The sequence below is a fragment of the Rhinolophus sinicus genome, linkage group LG01 (genome assembly GCF_036562045.2).
Source record: "Rhinolophus sinicus isolate RSC01 linkage group LG01, ASM3656204v1, whole genome shotgun sequence".
In the NCBI taxonomy this organism is placed as follows: domain Eukaryota; kingdom Metazoa; phylum Chordata; class Mammalia; order Chiroptera; family Rhinolophidae; genus Rhinolophus; species Rhinolophus sinicus.
This window is the reverse complement of record NC_133751.1, coordinates 118846595-118869271: the sequence shown is the minus strand read 5'-3', so window position 1 is coordinate 118869271 and position 22677 is coordinate 118846595. Positions and strand designations below refer to the sequence as shown.

Here is a 22677-nt window from a genome sequence, read left to right as displayed (position 1 = left end):
AAAACTCATTATGTATGATATGGTCCAGCAGTTTGACTTCTGGTTATATATCAAAAAAAAAAAATGAAAGCAGAGTCTCAAAGCAGCCTTGGATGAGCAATGCCTGTACCATTAATTCATTGGGCTTTCAGAATGATGATACCCTGTCATTCCTTGTTTATTGATTAGCTGGACTGCTTCTTTAAAGAGGTTAATCAGTGGCACACTCTGTGTAGGAAAGGCATGCTTTCCCTTTACAACTTTTCAATATAATGAAATATAATGAAAAGTTCAATACCTCTCCCAGTGGTTTACTTCGTTTGTTTTGACATTATTTTGAAATCGTGGATTTATACATAATGTGATATGTTTCTATCCATTGTAGTTATGATTTTTTTTTTATTGGGGAAGGGGAACAAGACTCTATTGGGGAACAGTGTGTACTTCCATGACTTTTTTCCAAGTCAAGTTGTTGAACTTTCAATCTTAGTTGTGGAGGGCGCAGCTCAGCTCCAGTTCCAGTTGCCATTGTTAGTTTCAGGGGGCGCAGCCCACCATCCCTTGTGGGAGTCCAACCTGCAATCTTGTGGTTGAGAGGATGCACTCCAACCAACTGAGCCATCCGGGAGGCAGCTCAGCTCAGCTCAAGGTGCCGTGTTCAATCCTAGTTGCAGGGGGCGGAGCCCACCATCCCTTGCGGGACTCGAGGAGTTGAACCGGTAACCTTGTGGTTGAGACCCCACTGGCCCATGTGGGAATCGAACTGGCAGTCTTTGGCATTAGAAGCACGGAGCTCCAACCGCCTGATCCACCTGGCCACTGTGCGGGCCCCTGTAGTTATGATTCTTAATGATGCCTAAATCGTCCCATTTTTGGCCAGTGGGAGCTATTTAGCTTGGCTCCCGAGCCTTTTTGTAAAGACCTGAGTAACTTTGATAGCTTCCTTGCCATCAGTAAAGATATTGAGGCCCCCACTTGTATACTTCGTGCCCCCAAGTTAGAATCTGTAATTTCTCCAAAAAGTACTGGTTCTTTTTATTGAGAAATTATTCTAGGGAGCACCTCTGAGCACTAGAGTGGTTTATAGTTTTTTGGTTAGTGTTAGTGTTTGTCTCTAGAAATCTTCCAACTGCCAGAGGTAGGAAAACAACTTATGAATCAATACTGGTGCTTCCAATACACAGAACCACATTGTTTTTACTTAACGTCTTTTACCTTACGTTTATCGCCTTTCTTTAACAAACATGCTGGTTCTCTACAATTCCAGCGATGAAAGACTTAGAATACCACAGTGTTAGGTCTCTGAATGTTAGATCTCAGAGACCTTGACTTACAGATAGAGCCATGTCTGCAAGAAAACAACAAAATGTCTGTTGGCCTGCAGGCAGTCAACATTTTCTGTTTAAACAATGCTTCCTTGTCAGCACAGCCCCTATAAAACCCTACTCACCCCTTCCTTCAGGGCTGAAAATCTCCCTTAGACGTGCAGCCCAAGCTGTAGCCATGTTTTGCTCAACCCAATAAACTTTTGTCTTTTACAGTAAAAACTTTCTTAACTTGCCTGACCATGTGCATTTCTTTACCAGCCGACCTATCACACAGTACTCATTTGTTTTATTCCAATTTACCAACAATAATCTCAGAATATACAAACTAACACTACTATCACCAACATATGAATACTGAAAAGAATTTTCATTTTTTTCCAAAGTTTCTTTTTTTGTTTGTTTTTTGGACATATTCTACAAGAGATACAGTCAAATTACTGTTTCAAAGTCCCTTGAAATAGCTCCTCTCTATGTACCATGTTTCCCTGAAAATAAGACCCAGCTGGACTGTCAACTCTAATGCGTCTTTTGGAGCAAAAATTAATATAAGACCTGGTAGTGTATTATATTATATTATATTATATTATATTATATTATATTATATTACCAGTCTTATGTTACAGTAAGACAGGGTCTTACATTAATTTTTGCTCCAAAAGACATATGAGAGCTGACGGTCTGGCTAGGTCTTATTTTCGGGGAAACACAGTAGTTATGCCATCAACTAGATAGACAAATTGATTTGTGTTATTTTCAATTTATAGAGCTTTTTTTAAATAATGGTCTAAATATGGAGTATATTTCTGTGGTTCCAAAGTAAAATATATGAAAGAAGGAAGTATATTAAATGAAGTCTAGTGTCTATCTCTCTTTAGCACCTTATTCCTTCCCTTTATAGAAAATCATTTTTTAATGATTTATCCTTCCCTTGCTGTTTTTAAAATGATTGAGACAGATAGCTAGATAGATAGATAGATACTTGTATTCCCCACTTTCTTTTATAAAGATAATATATTGTATGCAGTTTTCTCTACCTTGCTATTTTATTTAACAAACTACTCTGCAATCATTCTAGAGTTGTCTGCAGATTTTTCTTTCTCCCCACAACATAGTATTCCTCTGTGAGGATGTGATACGCCACAGATTACTCACCATGTTTCTTCCTGGTGGCAATTTCAATTGTTTCTACTTTTCTGTTATCATAAAGAATTCAACAATAAATAGCCTTATTTATGAGTGTATGTTTTCAATTTCTTTTTCTAGTTTATCTTTGGATAGATTCCTAGAAGTGGGATTGTGAGGCAATAAATAGATAAATTAGTGTAGTTTTGTTAGATGCTACCAAATTGCCATCAATAGGGATTGTGGTAATGTTAGGGATACTAGCAATATATGAATGAGTTTTGCCGACAAAATATGTTGTCAGACTTTTTTATTTTTGCTAGTCTGTTCATGAAAAATGGCATCTCTGTGCAGTTTTACTTTGCATTTCTTTTATAAACAAACCAAGTGGTTGTTTGTCATTTTTTTGTTTTGTTTCCTGCTTTTTCTTATCAATTCTATTTTTATGTTTTATTTTTCAGAGTCAATACAGATTTGTATGTGAAGCTATTTTGAAAGTTTATGAAGAAGGATTTGTTAAACCCTTAACATCATCATCAAATAAATAAGAAAGCAAAAGATCTGGGATATGTGTTGGAAACTGCTTTCCATTATATTCACTGTGCCATAATACTGATTGCAGGAAGTGGCATCTAAATCAAACAATGAAGAACTAAGAAAAACTGAAAACTTCAGCACTGTTGCACTTTATGTTTAAAAAAAAGTCACTCTCTAAAACCTATAATTCATGCGTTTGAAGACTGTTTCATGCTTTGCTCCGAACAAATAGTGAATAACAGTACGTTCAGGGTAATTTATGAAATTTTGTGGTGGTGCCATGCAGTCCCCTTCTGGTAGAATTGCCACAACCAAGGCTCAGAATTCTCATCATCTCATCTATTCTCCTCCTGAATTCTGAAAGCAAAAAGAAGTAACCATCAGGAGTCAGCTCTGGTGTTCCAGTGATTCGTGTACTTACTATACTGATTACCAGATTTTATTTTTTAAATGTTAGCAATATCGTTCTCACTGTTAGCCAGTACACTGCCTACGGACGCAGCACAGCTTCCCCACCCCCGTAGTGACCTGCTGTCCATAAGAAGAAAGGTGGAATTGGCTTTCCCAGGAAATGCTGCACATTGTCCATTTACCAGCATCTTATAGAAAGTATAAATATGAATCTACAAATTTTCTTGAATTTAACAATGTAACTTATATTTATCATAAGGTTGGCTTATTCCAAATCATGTGATTTCACATACTTGATGTAAAGGAATGCATGCATTGTGTCTTAACCCCTTAAGTGCCTTGAGACGTCTTTGTATGTCTAATAAAAAGGCACTCATTTGACCCCAATAGGAGGTATGTATGTATATTGTACATTTACATTTTTATGCATTTTGAATCAGTTCACGTTTTAAAATAGCTTCTTATATTGAGAGTTATGCAGTCAAAGAAGGGTAAGGAAATTCTGTTTCTTACTCAGTTCCTGTATTTTGCCACAGGAAGCAAAGGTAATTTTTGTTCTACTGAGTGAGCGCTCTGCTGCTATGGAATTGTTCAAAATCTGCACATTCCTTTCCTGAGGGACAAGGGTTACAGTTAGCAGCTCAAGTTAAAAGATGCTTTATTCTTCAAATTTAATATTTATTTTATGCCTAACTTTGGAAGTGGTATCTATTATACACATTAAAGTTAAACATATTGACACTCTAAGCTAAAGTTAGAGCAATTAATTGTGATTTATGTCTATCACTAACTAAATTATTACTGCTCAGCATTCATTTCAGTTCATATCAAGCTTTGTTCACACTGGCTTATTGGTTGGGATACTTCAAACGAAGAATGAAACGTTATTGACTTGTGTCTAAATGTAATCCCTCAATAACTGAAATGAGAGTCTTCTTGTCATTTCTGTGTACAATTAAATTACTCCAGTTTATATGTACTTATTAAGTTATCAGCATGTTAATACAGAGAGTGTTGATTGTCCTGCCTGATAAGAGGATCTGATTCCCTCTAAGAACGTGTGTTTTCCTCTTCAGGTGTTTTTTTTTAAGTCTGTGGAGAGAGAAAATTTTTAAATTGCCCAGTTTTAATATAAGTGGAAATTCGCTCACCTAATGAAAAGTTATATTACACAGTTATTTTATATGGACGTGGTTAAAATAGACTCATTTACTAGTGGTTTCTGAATATTTCAGTATAGTCTTGATAAAATTTAGAGTTGACTGGTAGCTATTTTGGAATGCCATTTAGTGTGAGGGGGGAAATGTACATTTTAAAATCTTAAATGTAACCTAATGATGTTATTTCAAATATTCAAAATCCATAATAATAAATTTTAGAAAGTTAAGTCCTAAACATTAATAGCCAAGAACCAAATAAATTATTATATTAAAATATTTTAAGTTCTTTTTAAAAGAGAAGAGTAAACATGTTGAAGAGAAATTCTCTTATCTATTTCTGGATTTTATAGTCAAGACAGTATAAGATAGTAAATAACTATAGTTTTATTTGAACATTCCATTCTACCAACAGATAAATGTAATTTAGGCTGCTATATGACATGATGATAAGTTGAAAAGTAAAAAAGTAAAATCATGTTGGGGTCTGCATAATTAATAACTGTTTTGGCAGTTGTTTTTCACCTGAATTAAAAGGAAAACAGTTCTAACTGTATGGATAGAATATGACAACCATAGATTTTTTAAAAAGATACAGTTGTATAGATATAACCAGATAAATGGCATGGTTGGCATGTTCTTCAATTTAGAGCTTTGTTTACACTTCTAAGATTAACTCTAATCATTTCTTGGCAATGAGCACTGCTGCCTTTTTTAATCATTAATGCCAGTCTTTAAGTGATAATATGTTAGACGTTTAGGATTACATTTAAATTTCTCATCTGGGGGGTGGGGTATTCTCTGTCAGTATTTTTATGTACAGAAAAGATCCTTCTTTAAAGGCAAATTTATTGGGATCTTAAATTTAAAATAAATTATCCTTGACAGCTATGCTAATTATGCTTCCCTGTTCACAGAACAGATAAAACTTCATCCATTACACCTAAGAAATTTTTTTTTACCTGTTTATCAGTCTATATAGCATTCTAGGAATCATCCTAGCTTTCATACACCAAGTAGTTCTAGATTCCATTCATGTCAGTGTAATACTGCTTGATTAAAATGCCAGATTTCCTGTCTCTAAACTATTCTTCCCCCTCCCCTATCCTCCAGCCCTCTCTCTCTCTCTCTCTCTCTCTCTCGCTCTCGCTCTCGCTCTCGCTCTCGCTCTCGCTCTCGCTCTCACTCTCGCTCTCTCGCTCTCAATTAATGCTGACTGTTATTCTCACAAATGGAAATAGATATTGGTGAATCAAAGGGCTTTTGTAAATGCTAAGAAATGTTTGTGAAAACCTTTCCCCTCTGATTTATGATGGTTTTACCATGTTCATTTCAAATGTTTTATTGAGCATCTGATTTGTGTCAGCACTCTGTACATAGGATGAGGAATATTTTGGAATAGACTTTCCATTCACAAGAAGAATTGGTCGTAATTGTTAAACCAGTGTATCCATTCAAAATAGAGGCAGAGTAACAGCATAAGAAATAATTTCCTTTGTTTGGCCTGGTAGCACAAGTAAGAGGGGAGAAAGGGCTGATCACTTTGATTAAGAGTGAAGATAAAATTTATATATAAAAGCTGGCTTCAAATGTATGAGCATATCTTAAGCCATTAAGACAGTTACTTGAAGCTTTCAAGTACTAATACACACAGAGATACTTCTGTGTGTTTATATATTTGTGTGTTTCAGAAAAGCTAATGCTAACAAACAGAAGTAAAGGATTATTTTAACTATAGAGTTGTTTATTATCTGTTGGCAGATCTGATCAGATCTAAGCAGGTATTTGAGCAAAAATCTATCTCCACTAGAATTACTATACTTTGAGATCTATAAGGAACTTGAAAGATTTTTGTCTAATCTCACGTTCTATTAGTTTAGGCAACATATCATAAATTCTCAAGAATTTTTGTCTATTTCAGCTCAAGAGTTGTACTTAGGCAGTGATTTCACTTAATAACTTGGATGACCTTAGAAGATGTCACTTAAGGTAGAAAATAAGTAGGCTTTAAAAAGTGATCCTAATTAGGACCCCAACTCAGTTTGCCAGCTGTGCTTCCCTGACAGAACATAAGCTTTTGTAAGGTATTTAGGCTGATAGACGTGCAGTGTGAAAACATGCTAAAATGCTAATTAGAAGACTAATGTTGAAAAGCACTTAAAACATAGAACTAAGATTTAGAATACACCTCCACTTATAATCAAATAATTTGTGTTCATAATGTGAACATGTAGAATTAAAGGATTACTTGTTTTATAATCTTATCAGAAAGGGAGAAGAAAATAAGAATTTTTAACAATGTTCTAGTATGATAAATACCTGTTTTGGGAATATTTAAAATATTCTGATGGTAAGGTTGCCAAAGTAGTTTTGAATTCATAAAAATTATTTATACCACAATAATGTGGAATATGTTTACATCTCTTATTTTGTAGTCATTGGTTTGTAGTTCAGGTGAATTTGCATTGTCACTTAGAGAAAATACATTATGGTAAATATTCGTTGGAATAAACATCTCTTAATAACATGACAAGACAAAGATAATTTGTGAGACAGCTGCTTTTATGTCATCTGCCACATCGGCAAAGTAACTACATGAACATTGCTTACGTCCCACGTTTGCTTCAGCTATCCAACCACAATTTCTGCGATCATTTTGTGTGTGTGTTGTTTCCTCTAATTAAAATAGCTATGTTATTAAAACCCAGTGGATTAATTTTATCAAATATCAGAATTAGTGTTCTGTTGGCAGAGATTTATTGTGCCTAGTGTAATCACAACAGAAGTTGTATAAAATTCTTTTGAGAATTGTGCAGAGATGAATTTACGTAAAACATTTTAAGGGCTAACTGCTCATAGATAACGTCAGCAATTTTATAAAGAACCCATGAAATTATACTCTAAATTTTATTTTTTGGAGTTCAACTTGCTTTACAATGTCTGCAACTATTATCCACATGGTTTTTTATTTTATACTGACTTCATTCTTAGTAGCCATTACTACAGTAAGCCTTTCAATGTTGTCAAAAACAAGCCCTATTTCAGCCAGAAATTAGACATTTTGGTTTTATAATCTTGATGAAGTCGTCATGTGTAGACACCAAATTGTTATTTCTGTTTCCATACCTAAATTTGCTGCTATTTATATGTGAGGTTTTCCATGGCAGTTTACTGTTGATTTCTAAAGTTTCGTAGTCTTTTTTAGTTTAGTAATTTAAGCTAAATGGGCAGCCGGAAGTGGTATCTACTGGGATGCAGTTCATCAACATTGACGAGATACAGTTCATTGCATAAATAAGTAAACTGGTTTATTTTTTAATTTACAAAGTGAAAGGTATTAGCAATATTGCAGTTAAAGACTACAATTTTAGGAGGAAGTTCTAATGTTTAACTTCCTGAAACCTTTTAAGATTTCAAATACAAGAATGAAAATGTTTGAAAGCCTTGTGCTCATAAAAGTTTCAGTTCAACACTGTAGAATTTTCCTGTCTGTTGTGATGTAAATGATACAGAAAAATATTTTTCTATGGACAAAAGATTGAAACTGTTAACTTCTTTTACTTCATTGTTTAAAGAGGAAAAAACGATATTTGTGTGTCTTTTGTGCTGTAAAGAAAATGAATGTATCTTTCAATTGTTTTTAGAATTATGACTTGATTCTACAGATACTCTTTGTTTTAAAAAATCGTGAGGGATTGCAAAGAAGGAAAGGGAGAGTGTATTCCACTTCATTATACAAAATGCAATTTTAGAAGAAAAATGTAATTTCGTTATAAACAAGAACAATCATTGACACATATTTCAAATATAATGTACATTCTTTTTCACTTTGTTTTAGCTCTGGAATAAGAAATTTGAAGAAAATTTGTGCACACTGTTTTTAAGTGTAATGTAACTGAATTCTAGACTTGTCTGGAGTGGAGTGGAAGGTTGCTTTTGTGTGAGGGTAAACATTTCTGCTGACCGTGTTTCCCATGAAGGAACTTTCTCAGGCTTTGGCACTGTGGCAGCCACAGATGAGGACACCGTTGTGAGAGTGTGACTTTGGTGAAGCCAGAAAACCGTGCCTATGATTCACCACAGTAAATATGTGCAGAGGCCCCTGACAAATAGTTCTGCCTTTTTATTCTGTCTTAGACAGATAAGACCAACTTTGACTTGTAGTGGTGGTGTCATATACGTTTAGGGTCTATTAATTCCATTGACCAAAAAACAACTGGAAAAAAAGCCCTACATTTTAAACCAAAATCTTTACCTTAGGTATGATTAATTCGTTCAACAATTTTTTAAAAAGTAGTATTTATTATTTATTACTCATTAAACTTGACTCGATGGAGCCTTCATTATTTTGACAACTGCTTCCATCCCTCTGACTTGTACAAAATCATTAACTTCCCTTTATGGTAGTCTTTGTGAAGTACCCTGAGCAACGATAAGGTGGTATCTTCATTAAATTTGTTAACAATTGTTAAAAGATTACTATCAGCCCCCTCTCATTTCTGGGAGTTTCCAAAACTTAACAAATATTTAAGTAAATAAAATGCCACACGCTAAATGAAATTATCACCATAAAGTCCGCAAGGGGGCCCAGCCCTGCTTACAATCTTAGACCCAAATAGGTGCTGATTTGTGGTTTCCCCAAATCCATTGCAGTCATATTGAGCCTGTTTTACATTTTATTTGAAAATTTTTTTGGTTTTTCCTCCTGACTTGTAGTGTCCCAGTTATTTGCCCTCCTGGGCAAGAAAATTTCAACCCAGTTCTGGGCTTCTCTGGTCCCCATCTTTTCCCACCCTTCAGCGAGTTGGCAGAATTACTCATTCTTTCTTGCAGTCTGTAGAGTAGGTCAAATTTCAGTGCTGAAATTGATTCCTTGAATTTCAAATAGTAGCACTTTATTTCATGCTTACTACTGACTTAATTTATACATTTAAAAATATCCTAGGAGTTTTGTAAATATGGAAAATTAGCGGATTATATGTAGAGCTCATTTGATTGGACTCAAGTTTGAATGCTTTACATCGATCTCTTGGTCACTGATATTGAAGGGTAACTTGTGTGATTTTAGCTTTGCCACTTTTCTGTAATTTATTTAGTACAATAAAGCGACCCAGTTGACTGTATGGCTGGATTCTGAGTTCTCTCAGCTAGCTTCAACCAAGTTTGGTTTACTGGAATCCTTTCTGCGTTGCATTTTTGTACATTACTTAAATACTTGGAAATCCATTTGTTTGTTTTTAAGTTGTACCTAGAGGTTAAGTCAATACTGCACCACAAGTAAATTGAAGGGGGCAAAGTCCCAACACTTCAGATACGTGTCACAGGGCAGGATTCAAGAGACAACAGTTTACATTAAGCTGTTTTCATTTTCTATCATTAGAATATATGTGCTTTAAAAAATTAAAACTGTCCAACCCAGTGTTCCTACAGCTTCAGGTCACTGCAGTTACAATCCAGATTGTAATCTTTTCAAGTAAGAAAAGCTAGTCTTTGTTTTCTACAGTGGAGGCTTAATTTTAGGACAGATAGTTCACTATATATACCAGGGGTGTCCAAACTGCGGCCCGCGATCCATTTTTTATTGGCCCACAGCAAATTCCAAAAATATATTTACTTAAATAAACCAGGTGAGGCAATACGTACTTCACCTCGAGTGAGTGGCCCTGCTGTTTGTGTATTTTACCGCATATGGCCCTTGGTAAAAAAACGTTGAAAAAAGTTTGGACACCCCTGATATATACTCATCTGTAATACTTTTAAGTAGTGGTTTTTAAAATAATTTCTGTGTAGAGGATGTTTTAATTTGGGATTTGTGTTTCCTTGTAACAGGTGCTATATGTAAATATGAAGGGCAAAAAGTCACTTAAGTCTAGTTTATTTCCTAATTGAAACATTGGTTTACACATCTGCTGCCATTTCACGTTTCATTGTACTGAACTAGTAGCAAATGGAATTAGCCCCCTGATTTTTCAAACTAACTCCCCTTTTCACAAAAATATATTCCTTCACATAGGGCTTGTTCCCTAATTAAGAGGCAAAGAAGCTCATGATTCATTTAAAATGTGTACGCTTGAATTTGGTCAACACTGCATAATTTGAAATCACTGTGCATTTGTCACTGCAGCTTAATAATGCTTGAAAGGCCTTGTGAATTTATTTGTCTTAATATCAGTGAAAAATTAGAATTCCTGCAATTCATGTTTTAAAAGAATCTACTAATAGCAAACAGGATAAAAATGCTGATTTGCATTAAAACTGTTTTAGTACTAAGAGCAATTTGTTATGTGAAATGCTATGACACGTAATTTGTTGGCCATATTTCAGTTTGATTGAGAAATAGTTGTTCAGGTACAAACATAAAAAAACTCTAGCTGTGACTTTTAATTGTTCAATTGCTAAATAAAGATGTGATTTAGTAATTTAAAGTGTAGGAGTTTTGAAGATTATTTTATGTGAGTTTTTTGTCGTTGGGCTTTTGAACAATGGTTATATTCATTAATGGGTGGTCAGAAGGAACGAGGAGAATGCTAAGTGTGACATTTCTAGAATTACTGGCTCACATAGTGGCTTTGTTGGGGAGAGGGAAGGGGTAAATAAGGAACTAAAAGAAATTCAGAAGAATAAAGGATGTCTGATACCTTCTCCGAGCAGCAACCCCTCTCTTCTGGTATTCCTAATGGAAGACCTCATCAGTCAAAATAAAGGCCCTTTCTATTCCTAAAGTCAGCTGGCTTCGTATCTTCACCAAGTGCAGTTAGGTATGCCCTTTTTCATCTGAGAGAAAATTTCTTAGAGAAAAAAAATATTTAAATCATTTCATAGCCAAAAATAAATTACACCAAAAGGCAGAAATAAAGACATGATTATGCCATGACTGTTCTTAAGAACAAGATCATAAAAATTTAAACAGTATAAGGAAGATCCACAAGACGTTCTGGAAACCTTCTACATGCTCCACCCCTAAGAATAGACCCCTCAAATGAATGGCCACCTCTGTTAAATTTCTTGTGTTTTCTTCTAGGGGAAGAAATGTGTGTGCATGCATTTGTGTGTACATACACATTTTGTTAATGTCAAAGAGATTGTGCAATATATTCAGCTTGCTTTATCATCTTGGAAATACTTCCGTATCAGCATATTCAGGTCTACCTCATTCTTTTTAGTCACTGCCTTGTACTGCATCATATGGATATACCGTAATTTAGTTTCTGGTTGGACACTTAGCTTGTTTCTAGTTTATACTGTACAGCCAATGCTGCAATGAACATTCTTATGCAAATACCTGCATTAATCATTCCAAGTATATGCATAGGGTAAACTTCTAACAGTGAGATTGCTAAGTCATAGGGCACCTACATTTTTAAATTTTAATATTGTCTAATTGTTCTCAGAGTAGATTATACCAGTTTATGCTTCTAACCAAAGCATATGAGAATGTTTTTCCACATTCTTCTTAGAACTGGTATCAATTTTTTGCTCATCTCATAAGTGAAATATTTTTATGTATTCTGTAAGGTTTAGATTTTTATCTTTATTGATACCTTGTATTTGTTTCCTAAATTTCATATTGATATCCTTTCTTTTTACATCAAGTTGTTTCATGTTTTCTTCATTATGAGATGTTGGAAATTAAAGAAATTAGTCATTTCAGTCATATATGTTGCAAAACCTTTTTCTTATGGTGTTTGATTTTATTATTTTTGAGAGCTGCGGGTATGATGACGTTTTTAATACTTTTATAAGCAAATGTGTCGATCTCCTTAATGACTTCTGAGTTTGGGGCATATCTGCAAAAGCTTTTCCTAATCCCTGTTAACATTCCATCTGACTGAAGCTTTCTTACCCACCATCCAAATAGCCTACTCAGTAGACTGGCACTCTTTCTTTCCCTTGCCCACTGTTGACTGCTCTCAGTTATGCCGGAGCTCTTCTAGTTCCATCAATTAAGTTGTAAGCTGACTAAAATCAGTTGTGTGTGTTCGTTAACCTACATATGCAAATTTATTTACCTTTATTATATCATTTAGTTAATTATATATTACACAAGCCAATTAAATGAGTGTGACAAGAAAGGGTAGGATTTTCGCAAATGCCTTATAAAGGTATCATTAAAACTTTATTAAATTCTTTAAAAATTTATTAAAAATAGGTATGAGCAAGACAATTAAGAGAGACTGACAGAAAAAGAATAGATGATACAGTTGGGGTCTGTTTTTTGCAACAAAGACTAAGGAATTATAATTGGACTCAAACCCAATGTAAAAAGCCTTGGCCCTACATAAACAGAATCACAAATGAATATGCATTTCTGTTTCTTGAGCTAAAACAAAGTATGTATTTTTTTATTTCTCCTTTAAATGGTTTTCATTCAACCAATCAACCATTACTTCTGATCCCATCAGATATGTGGGTTTCTACCATAATTTATATAATAATTCCTCTTAAATATTTATAGACAGTTTGTAAATTTTGGCTATTAAAAACGATAATACGTATAGACTTTTATATGTTCCCTTATAAATCATGCTTGTACAAGATATGGGTCAACTATATATAAATTTCCCCCCAGCATTGTATTATGAAAATATTCAAACAAAGGTAGAATTGAACTCTGAACACCTATATACTCATTTCCTAGGTTCAACAATTAACATCCAGCTATATTTGCTCTTACCACATTTGTGTTCATTTACTAAGCCTTTCTCCATCAATCCATCTTTTTTATGCATTTCATAAAATAATGTTGCCAACATCTGTTCACTTCTCCCTGAGTATTTCAGCATGCATATCATTAACTAGTATTCAATAATTGCCCTTTTTGACATACATTTTTTATCAATCAAATAAGCAAATATGTCTACCATTCAGTAAGTTTTCACAAATGTATGTATCTGTGTAACTCAAACCCCTGCGTTAGGGTTTGATACAGAGCGTTAGCATCGCTCCAGAAAGTTTCCTCTTTCCCCTCCCCCGTCCATTACCACCCTCACCTTTCCTGCCTTTATTAGTTACCTAGAGCTACCATTACAAAGTACCACAAACTGGGGGGTTTAAAACCACAGAACTTGGTTGTCTCACGGTTGTGGAGTCTAGAAATTCAAAATCAAGGTGTCGAAAGGGCCATGGTCTCTCTGAGGGTGCTACGGAAGAATCTATTCAGATGTTTCTTCTAGCTCCTGAGAGCCTCAGACCTTCCTTGGTTTTTAAATGTCACTTCAATCCTCTATCTTCACATGACACTTTCCCTGTGCTTCTGCATCTTTTTTTTTTTTTTAAGATATTATGATTTTGTTTTTTTCTTTGTTTGTTTTTTATTGGGGAATATTGGGGAACAGTGTGTTTCTCCAGGGCCCATCAGCTCCAAGTCATCGTCCTTCAATCTACCTGTGGAGAGCACAGCTCAGCTCCAAGTCCAGTCGCCGTTCTCAGTCTTTAGCTGCAGGGGGCTCAGCCCACCATCCCATGTGGGAATTGAACAGGCAACCTTGTTGAGCTCGTGCTCTAACCAGCTGAGCCATCCGGCCGCCCTGTTTCTGCATCTTTATATGGCCGTCGTTCTATAATGAAACCATTCATATTGGATTAGGGTGTTACTTCAGTATCACCACCTCGTCTGAACTAATTACATCAGTAGTGACCCTATTTCCAAATAACATCATATTCTCAGGTACTGAGTGTTCAGACTTTGACATTTTTTATGGGGGTGGACACAATACAACCCTTAACATTACCAGGGACAATCAGTCTTTCTTACACCATAGATGAGCCTGTCCTAGAATTTTGTATAAATGGAATGAATAAACACACTAAAACTTGTTTAGTCAGAAAGTTTGAGATTCGGGCTGGCCCGGTGGCTCAGGCGGTTAGAGCTCCGTGCTCCTAACTCCGAAGGCTGCCAGTTCGATTCCCACATGGGCCAGTGCTCTCAACCACAAGGTTGCCAGTTCAATTCCTCGAGTCCCGCAAGGGATGGTGGGCTCTGCCCCCTGCAACTAAGATTGAACACGGCACCTCGAGCTGAGCTGCCTCCTGGATGGCTCAGTTGTTGGTTGGAGTGCGTCCTCTCAACCACAAGGTTGCCGGTTCGACTCCTGCAAGAGATGGTGGGCTGTGCCCCCTGCAACTAGCAATGGCAACTGGACCTGGAGCTGAGCTGCGCCCTCCACAACTAAGACTGAAGGGACAACAACTTGAGGCTGAACGGCGCCCTCCACGGCTAGGATTGAAGGGACAACAACTTGACTTGGAGAGGAGTCCTGGAAGTACACACTGTTCCTCAATAGAGTCCCGTTCCCCTTCCCCAATAAAATCTTAAAAAAAAAAAAAAAAGAAAGTTTGAGATTCATCAGTATTCCTTGTTTATTTTTATTAGTAAGTAGTAGTTCATTTTATTGCTATAACACAATCTGTTTGCCAGGTCTCCTTTTAATAGATAGCCAGGCTTTGAGGTATTTTCAGCTTGGGGGGTATTATCAATAAAAATGCTATGAACATTCCTATACAAATCTGCCTGTAGACACTTGATTTCATTTATCTTGAGTAAATAGGAGCGGAATTGCTGCATCCATTAAGTGTATTCTAAATATTGATTGATACTGCCACATTGGCTCCCCAAAATACATATCACTTTACAGTTACAATATATGTCTCCACCTCTACTGGGTATTATGACTTTAAAATGTTCTTGTATGTAATAAAATACATATATTAGATATTAGCAAGATTGAATATCTTTTTGTATGTTTATTGGCTATGCATATTTCTTTTGGGGTGAATTGCCCCTTCAGGTCCTTTGTTGTTGTAATTTACCTAAATGAAATATTATTTCGATTTCTGCTTCTGACCATGAGGGAGGAACAGGGTCCAGAAACATCCTCCTGGTGTAAACAACTAGAAAGTTCAACTAAATATAGGAAACAACTTTTACAATACTGGGTCAAGGCAGAACAAGACTATAATCTCCAAGAAAAGAAAACTAAGTGAGGTGAGCCTTACCATAAGCCAGGTTTTCTATGTGAAGGCAATTTATAAACTGGTGCAGAAATCTGGAACCCCAATAGGACTGGTAGTCTTGTTACCTGGGGAGCCAGATATCAGAGTTTTAGGAAGCTGGGGCTGTTAGAAGGTATGAAGCAAAGTTCCAGAGGAGGAATCTACATAGAAAAGGATTTCAAGAAATTTCCATAAAAGTCACCTTGGGTCCTAGACTGAATATTAATCTTTGTATGTGGTGAAATCCCATGAGGCCAGACAAAAAAAATTTTGAAGAAAGACAGTTAGCAAGTTGTAACATGACTATTCCCAGAGCTGGCCACAGTGATGGGAAGAATTCAAGTTCATTTCAAGCAAGTGGAGAAGATTCTTTGAAAATACAGGGCATTCAGTAAGATTCCAAGAAAGGCCAAACTTTGGAAGTGAGGCTAGCTAAGCTGTCGAATAAAGGCTTCTTTAGCTTCATCTAAAAGATCTTAAAACATGCCTCAAAATGATCAAATTAATTCCCAAGTTACTTAACGGCCTGACAGATAAAAGTCCACTTAATATCATTCAGCTAAATAAAATTACTCGTGTCCAGCAGCCAAACAAAACTCACTATAGGTGGAACGAAGCAAGGAAATATGACCCATAGAACAAAAATCGTTTAATAGAAAAAGACTCAGAAATGGCAAAGACAATGAAATTAGAAGACAAAGACAACGACACATAACAAGTAGGATTAATATGCCCACAGATGTAGAGGAAAACATTAATATAAGGAGACTCTTGTTTTAAAGAACCACATGAAGGCTTATGGAAGTGACGTAGCAGAAGATTGTGTAGTAGGAAGTTCCAGTTCATCCTCCCACCTAAACTATTTAATAGCTGGCGGACACTGGAGTAACTATGTTAGAACTCTATCTTAGTTAGAAAATTTGCAGCATCCAGGAGATACTTGAAGACTGGTAAATTTTGGTGAATTTCAGCCTTTCGCATGATAGCAACTACCATCCGCCATACCTGGGGCAGGCAGCAGTGGGGATGGCTACCCATGATCCTGGTGTGATTTGCTGGTGCCAGAGTGGGCAAAAAGGACCTTGTCTTCCAAATATCAAGATTGTGGGTTCTAACCGATGATTGCTGCTTTTAATCACTGAGAGGCCAAACCTCTAGAGGCTGGTTGGTATTGTTTCAATCCCCGTAGGCTAAATAAAGCTGCTTCCAAGCAATTGAGAAACAGTACTTGGTTTTATCCTCTCTCTCAGGAGCCAGGCATTTAAGGAAATACTTCTCAGGTCACTGGCTGACCCCAGAGATAATAGAAACTTCCGTGACCACAGTAGTTTGGTGGGGAAGGAGGAATGAATAGGTGGAGCACAGGATTTTTAGAACAGTGAACCTATTTTGCAAGATACTGTCATGGTGGATACATGTTAATATACATTTTTCAACCCATAGAGTGTGCAACACAAAAAGTGAACCCTAATGGACTTTATTTATAGCAATGTATAAATACTGACGTATCAAATGTATCACACTAATGCAATATGTTAATAGGGGAAATTCTGGGGCGGGGGGTAGGCGGAAAAGAGGCTAAATGGGAATTCTCTGTACTTTGTCCTCAAATTTTCTGTAAATTTCAAACTGCTCCAAAAAATAAAGCCTATTAAATAAAAAATTGACATCCACCTCCCTCCAGCACGACCCATTCCCTTCTCCTGTTTCGTTTGTGCACCTGATACACTATATATTTTACTTAATTATTTTGCTTTATGGTCTAATTCTTCACAATAATGTTAGCTCCAGAAGGGCAGGGATGCTGTGTTGCTCATTGTGGTATCCCCAGTGCATGAAACAGTGGTAGGCTACACATGGTAGGCTCTTAATAAATATCTTAATTAATAAATAAATGCCAAGAATGGAGGTAAGATGGAATCCTACCCAAAACTCAATAAATCCAAAATTAGGTAGGCATACTTCCTTACCTATTCTAGATTCTGGTGTTCATTGGCAACCCTGGGTATTCCTTTGCTTCTAGGTGCATTAGTTTAATCCCTGCCTCTATCATAATATGGCCATCCTCTCCCTGTTTTTATTATCTTTCCTGTATGGGTACCTGTCTCTTTCTCTAAATTTCTCTTTCTTATAAGGACACCAGTCATATTGGATTAGGACCTACTCTAATGACAACATCTTAACTTGATTACATATGCAAAGACCCTCTTTCCAAATAAGGTCACATTCACAGATATTGGGGTTTAGAACTACAATGTATATTTTGCGTTGGAAAATAACAGGGTCCTACAGGTCTCTGAGTCTATTCATTGTTCTTTTCCTTTCTATTATCCAGACTGAATAATCTCAGTTGACCTATCTACAAGTGCACTTATTCTTTCTTCTGTCAGCTCAAATTTACTGTTGAACCACTCTAGTGAATTCCTCATTTGTTAGTGTACTTTTCAAATTTAAAATTATATTTGCTTTTTTATAATTTCTGTCTTTTTATTAACATTCTCTATTTGGTGAGACATCATTCCCATGCTTTCTTTTATTTCTTTAGATACGGTTTCCTTTGGTTCTTTGAACCGTGAAAAATAATGTAAACGGAGCCACTTCGAAATGGAGTCGGAGCTGCCGTCCCAGAGGAACTGCATTGCATCTCTCACTCCTGAAAACTTTGGAATGTCTAACTTGGACAAAATAACTTTTGAACTGGGCTAAAGAAACATTGTATTCCAAACAATTGTTTGCAAAGCTAACAAGAACGCAGACCATTCTTTAGAATTAGCACCACCATGAAGAGCTAAAGAATATTTACATTATTTGCACCTGTAGAAATTCCTTCCTTGACTTATTAACACCAGTAGAAATTCCTTCCTTCTATTCATATAATTATTCACCTTCCCTTTCTCATAATAACTCTTCGCCTTCGTCCCCTAATTGGAACACTAACTGGGTTTCTGCTGAATTAGTGCTTCCAAATAGCTATTCTTTTGCATCTCAAATAAATGCATGTTGCCTCTCACTTTGGCCTTTCATTTTTAGGTTAATATATTTCAAATAGCTGATTTAAAATCTGTGTTTAATAAATGCAATAGCTGATCTTACTCAGGGACAAAACATTGACTGCTTTTTGTCTTCTTATTTCTTTGCTTGTTTCATATTTTTTGTTGAAAACTTAGTATTTTAAATAACATAATGTGACAACTCAAGACCAGATTCTCTCTCCATGGTTTTTGCTGCTGTTGTTGATGTTTGTTTGTTTCATTACTTTCCTGAATTAGTGCTGTGAAATATATATATATATATATATATATACACACACACACACATATATATATGTATGTATGTATATATACATATATATGTATATATATACATATATACATATATATATATATATATATATATATATATATATTGTTTTTAATCGTGTGGCTACTGAGGTCTTTGTTCAGTTAGCTCAGTGATCACCTAATGACTAGACAGAGATTTCCTTAAATGCCTATAACTAATTAAGTCTTCAATCTTTATAAAGGGGCACTGTGTGTGTATGTTGTGGCTCATCTTTAACACTCTTCCAGGAAGTTTACAGCTCTTTCTTAGCCTTCACTTCTTGCTTAAATAGAGCCTCAAGGTTAGACAGAAACGAGACCTCAGGATCTTTTCAGATCTTTCCTGAACATGTTCGTAGAGCTGGGCAAGCACAAAGCCCTGTGCATGCAAGTGGCCTTCTAGATTCCGAGAAACAGACAGAGCTTTTCAAAGACCTCTGTGGACATCTCATTCCCCAGATTTTTATTTTGAGCTTTTTTTCCCTTAGCCTATTGTTTACCCCAACTCTTATCCATTGCCTCAGGCATTCATAATGTTAAACAATTGCCCCTATTTTCAACAATTTACCCCAGGGAAAAGGGCTGCTTGCCCAGAGTGACCTCTGAGTCAGGTCAAATAAAGACACCTTGTGAATGGGGCCTTCCAGTAAACCACTAGATATGTCTTACAGTAATAGTTCTCGGAAATTGGGGCTTTGAAGGAGCTCTGACTGCTCTGTCCCGTCCAGTGGCTGCTATGCTGGGTTTTAAGTGCGCTGTGGAACTGGGGAGAGGAAAATGAGAATAGGGCAAGTTAAAATGCCACAAAACTCACTGCTCTTACTAATATCCAGAGTTCTGAAAAAGTTGATTCTGACTATTTTTTACAATGCTTTATTGCTTTTCTGGATGAGAGGACTTTCAGAGGTTCTTTACCATTTTCACAGACTTCACTTAACACATTACTTTTAGACACCTTGTTTTTCAGCACATTCACCTATATTTTGATTGACTTTTGGCTGTTGCCAGGAACAAAATCCACTCTCGGAGAATAAAGATTTGCTGCCACTGAGAAAATCCAGAGACCTGTGAAGTGGTTTCTGCCTACATACCCAGCTTCATCTCTCACCACCACTCTCCCACTGCTTTTTCAGACATTAAGAGCACTAAGAATGAGCTATACTGTTTCTAAACTGCACATTTCCCACCACTGCATTTGGTCCTCACAACTACATCTTCATTTTATAGATGAGGAAATTGAAACTCAGAGTTTAACTATCCTGGAAGTTAGGTACCTCGTACATGGAGGTGTGGAGACTAGAATAGTTCTGTCTGATTCTAGAGTCTAATCCAATATTATACTTGAGATAAATTATTTTTAAAGGAACAATACTAATTTGTATGTTTTGAAATATCATCAGCATAACTTTAACCTGACCTAATATTTCTAAATCAACTATTTTTAACAAAATTCTAATTTAATATTGTCATGCAGGGTGTCATGCGGTGTCTCTGGTCCCACTCCCCACATAAGAACGCAGGACATGGTGAGGCCAAAAAGGAACACCCACGGAGCCATAGATAGGGGAGTCATACCACAATAGTCTCGCTGGCAGCTGGGTTGGAGACATGGGAAGCAGGAGCCACACGATCCGCAACCTGCCGTCCACTTGTCTCTGCCAACCAACCTCACTTGCTATCTGCAATCCGCCGTGCTAACTGCAATCTGCGCTTACTAGCTCAGCCACCATCTTCTTGCTAGTCCCCATTTGCTGCTAGCGTAGCCATGGCAGTTATATTAGTGGCCAATGGCTCACTGGTTACAGCTGACGGCCAACTAGCCACAGCCGATGGCCATCCATTCACAGTTGATGGCCATCTACCACTTGAGCCAGCACCTTTGCACGTGGGGCAGAGAGCCTGGAAACTGCACTCCTGGCTCTGTCCCCACAAATATCCAGTTAAATTCAGATATTTATGTATTTGTTCATGTAAAATTGAATGGAATCCTGTTATGTATTGGAGCAGGTATAGAATCACCCGTTTTAAGATATGGAAAAGGTCTCAGGAATCCTGTTTTAATTATCTCATTTTATAGATGAGAAAACTGATGCCAGAAAAGATGAATCCTGTCCAAGTAGTTAGTGGCAGGATGCTCACTGCTGATATTTCTACTACGGGGTCTCCTAGTACCTCCACAAGCCTTGCTACCAAGCTATATTGACAGACGTGGGGGCAGTCCTCCAAAGACCTCCTCACTCAAAGCCTAGCCCACTAAGAGCAATATTGACAAATTGCAAGCCTGAGAGTTCTGTAGACTCTTGTTAAACCTTTTAACAGGATCTCCAGGTGACTCATATGAGCATTAACTTCTAGAACCACTGAGTCTTGGCTCCTTCCTTTTTCTTCCCTTAAGTCTCAGTTTCATGATGGTTTCACCATTAGGAAAGCCTAATGGCAAAACATTTTCACTTTTGCCTCTCTAGTACTTAAGATTTTGAACTTGCCTGGTGCCATCCAAGGTTTCTCTGAATTTTTCTGCCTGTCAGCATAAAGAAGGAGCATAGGCTACCAAATCAGTAGGGCTCTGGTCCCTACTGAACAGAGTGATGCATGAAATATGGATTTATGGAACATGAATGCTTAAGTTTTTTGCCCCGAGTCTCCAGAAGTAGGGAAGCTGGAGTGCTTTGGAGAGAGAAGTGACTTATCTACAAATCACTCTTGTGTGTCCCTTCTTTGCATATCCCTACCCTAGCCATTGCCCATTCTTTTGAGGTGTGCTTCAATTAGCCCGTATGACTAATACTTCAATGAATTTGTTTTAGGTCTTCTTCCTTCCAGGAATGCTTGCAAAGAGAGGAACATGAGAGTCTGGCTCAGGAAAGATTTAGCTGGATAAAGGGAGGAGTTACCTAACTGCATGAAATTAGGCCCAGGTCTTGGAGACTCTCAGTCTCATTTTCAGCACCCAGGTATATTTGTTCCCTGGTCTATAAAATTTACATTATCTTATAAACAGTGTTGTATACCTTTGAAAACATTTTCAGATAACTTATTTTCTGTAATGTTCAGGACTACTGTCATGCAGGGCGGCCTGCGGGGCCTCTGGTCCTGCCCCTCACATAATAACGCAGGACATGGTGAGGCCAAAAAGGAACACCCATGGAGCCATAGTTAGGGGAGTCATACCACTATAATCTCACTGGAGGCTGGATTCACACGATGTGCGACCTGCTGTCCGCTTTTCTGCCAACCAACCGACTCCCCACTTGCAGGCTGCAATCCGCCTCTCTGCAATCCGCACTCCGCCGCTTGCTAGCTCGGCCACCATCTTCTTGCTAGCCCCCATTTGCTGCTAGCATAGCCACGGCAGTTATATTAGTGGCCAATGGCTCACTGGTTACAGCTGACGGCCCACTAGCCACAGCTGATGGCCGTCCAATTACAGTTGATGGCCATTTACTACCCGAGCCAGCACCTTTCCACAAGAGGCCGAGAGCCTGGAAACTGCACTCCTGGCTGTCCCCACAACTACCCTGTAAGGAAGGTGATATTACCCTCACTTTACATACTTGAAAGCTGTTTTAGATCTTTCAGCTTCAGAACTGAAGTCTAGACTCTGCAGCATGCTAATAAAACTCTCTCTTAGTGGTATTTCCTGATGACTGGTTTATGTTTTGATTTACAGTCATGTGTTACTTAATGACGGGGTTACCTTAGGTGATTTTGTTTTGCGTGAACATCAGAGTGGACTTACACAAACATAGATTGTATAACCTCCTACACACATAGGCTCTATAGTAAAGCCTATCGCTCCTAGACTACAAGCCTGTACAGTATGTTACTGTA

General features: G+C 37.0%; 1 protein-coding gene across 5 annotated transcripts in view; it reads left to right on the top strand.

The window, feature by feature from the left end:
• Positions 1-10959, top strand: part of PTPN4 (protein tyrosine phosphatase non-receptor type 4) — a 174153-nt gene extending 163194 nt beyond the window's left edge. For all 5 annotated transcript variants that reach the window (XM_074335257.1, XM_074335240.1, XM_074335231.1 and 2 more), the window contains exon 27: positions 2891-10959. In XM_074335257.1, coding sequence (XP_074191358.1) covers positions 2891-2977 — 87 coding nt within the window. In that variant the 3' untranslated portion in view covers positions 2978-10959. The remainder of the gene's footprint in view (positions 1-2890) is intronic.
• Positions 10960-22677: the final 11718 nt, after the last annotated feature.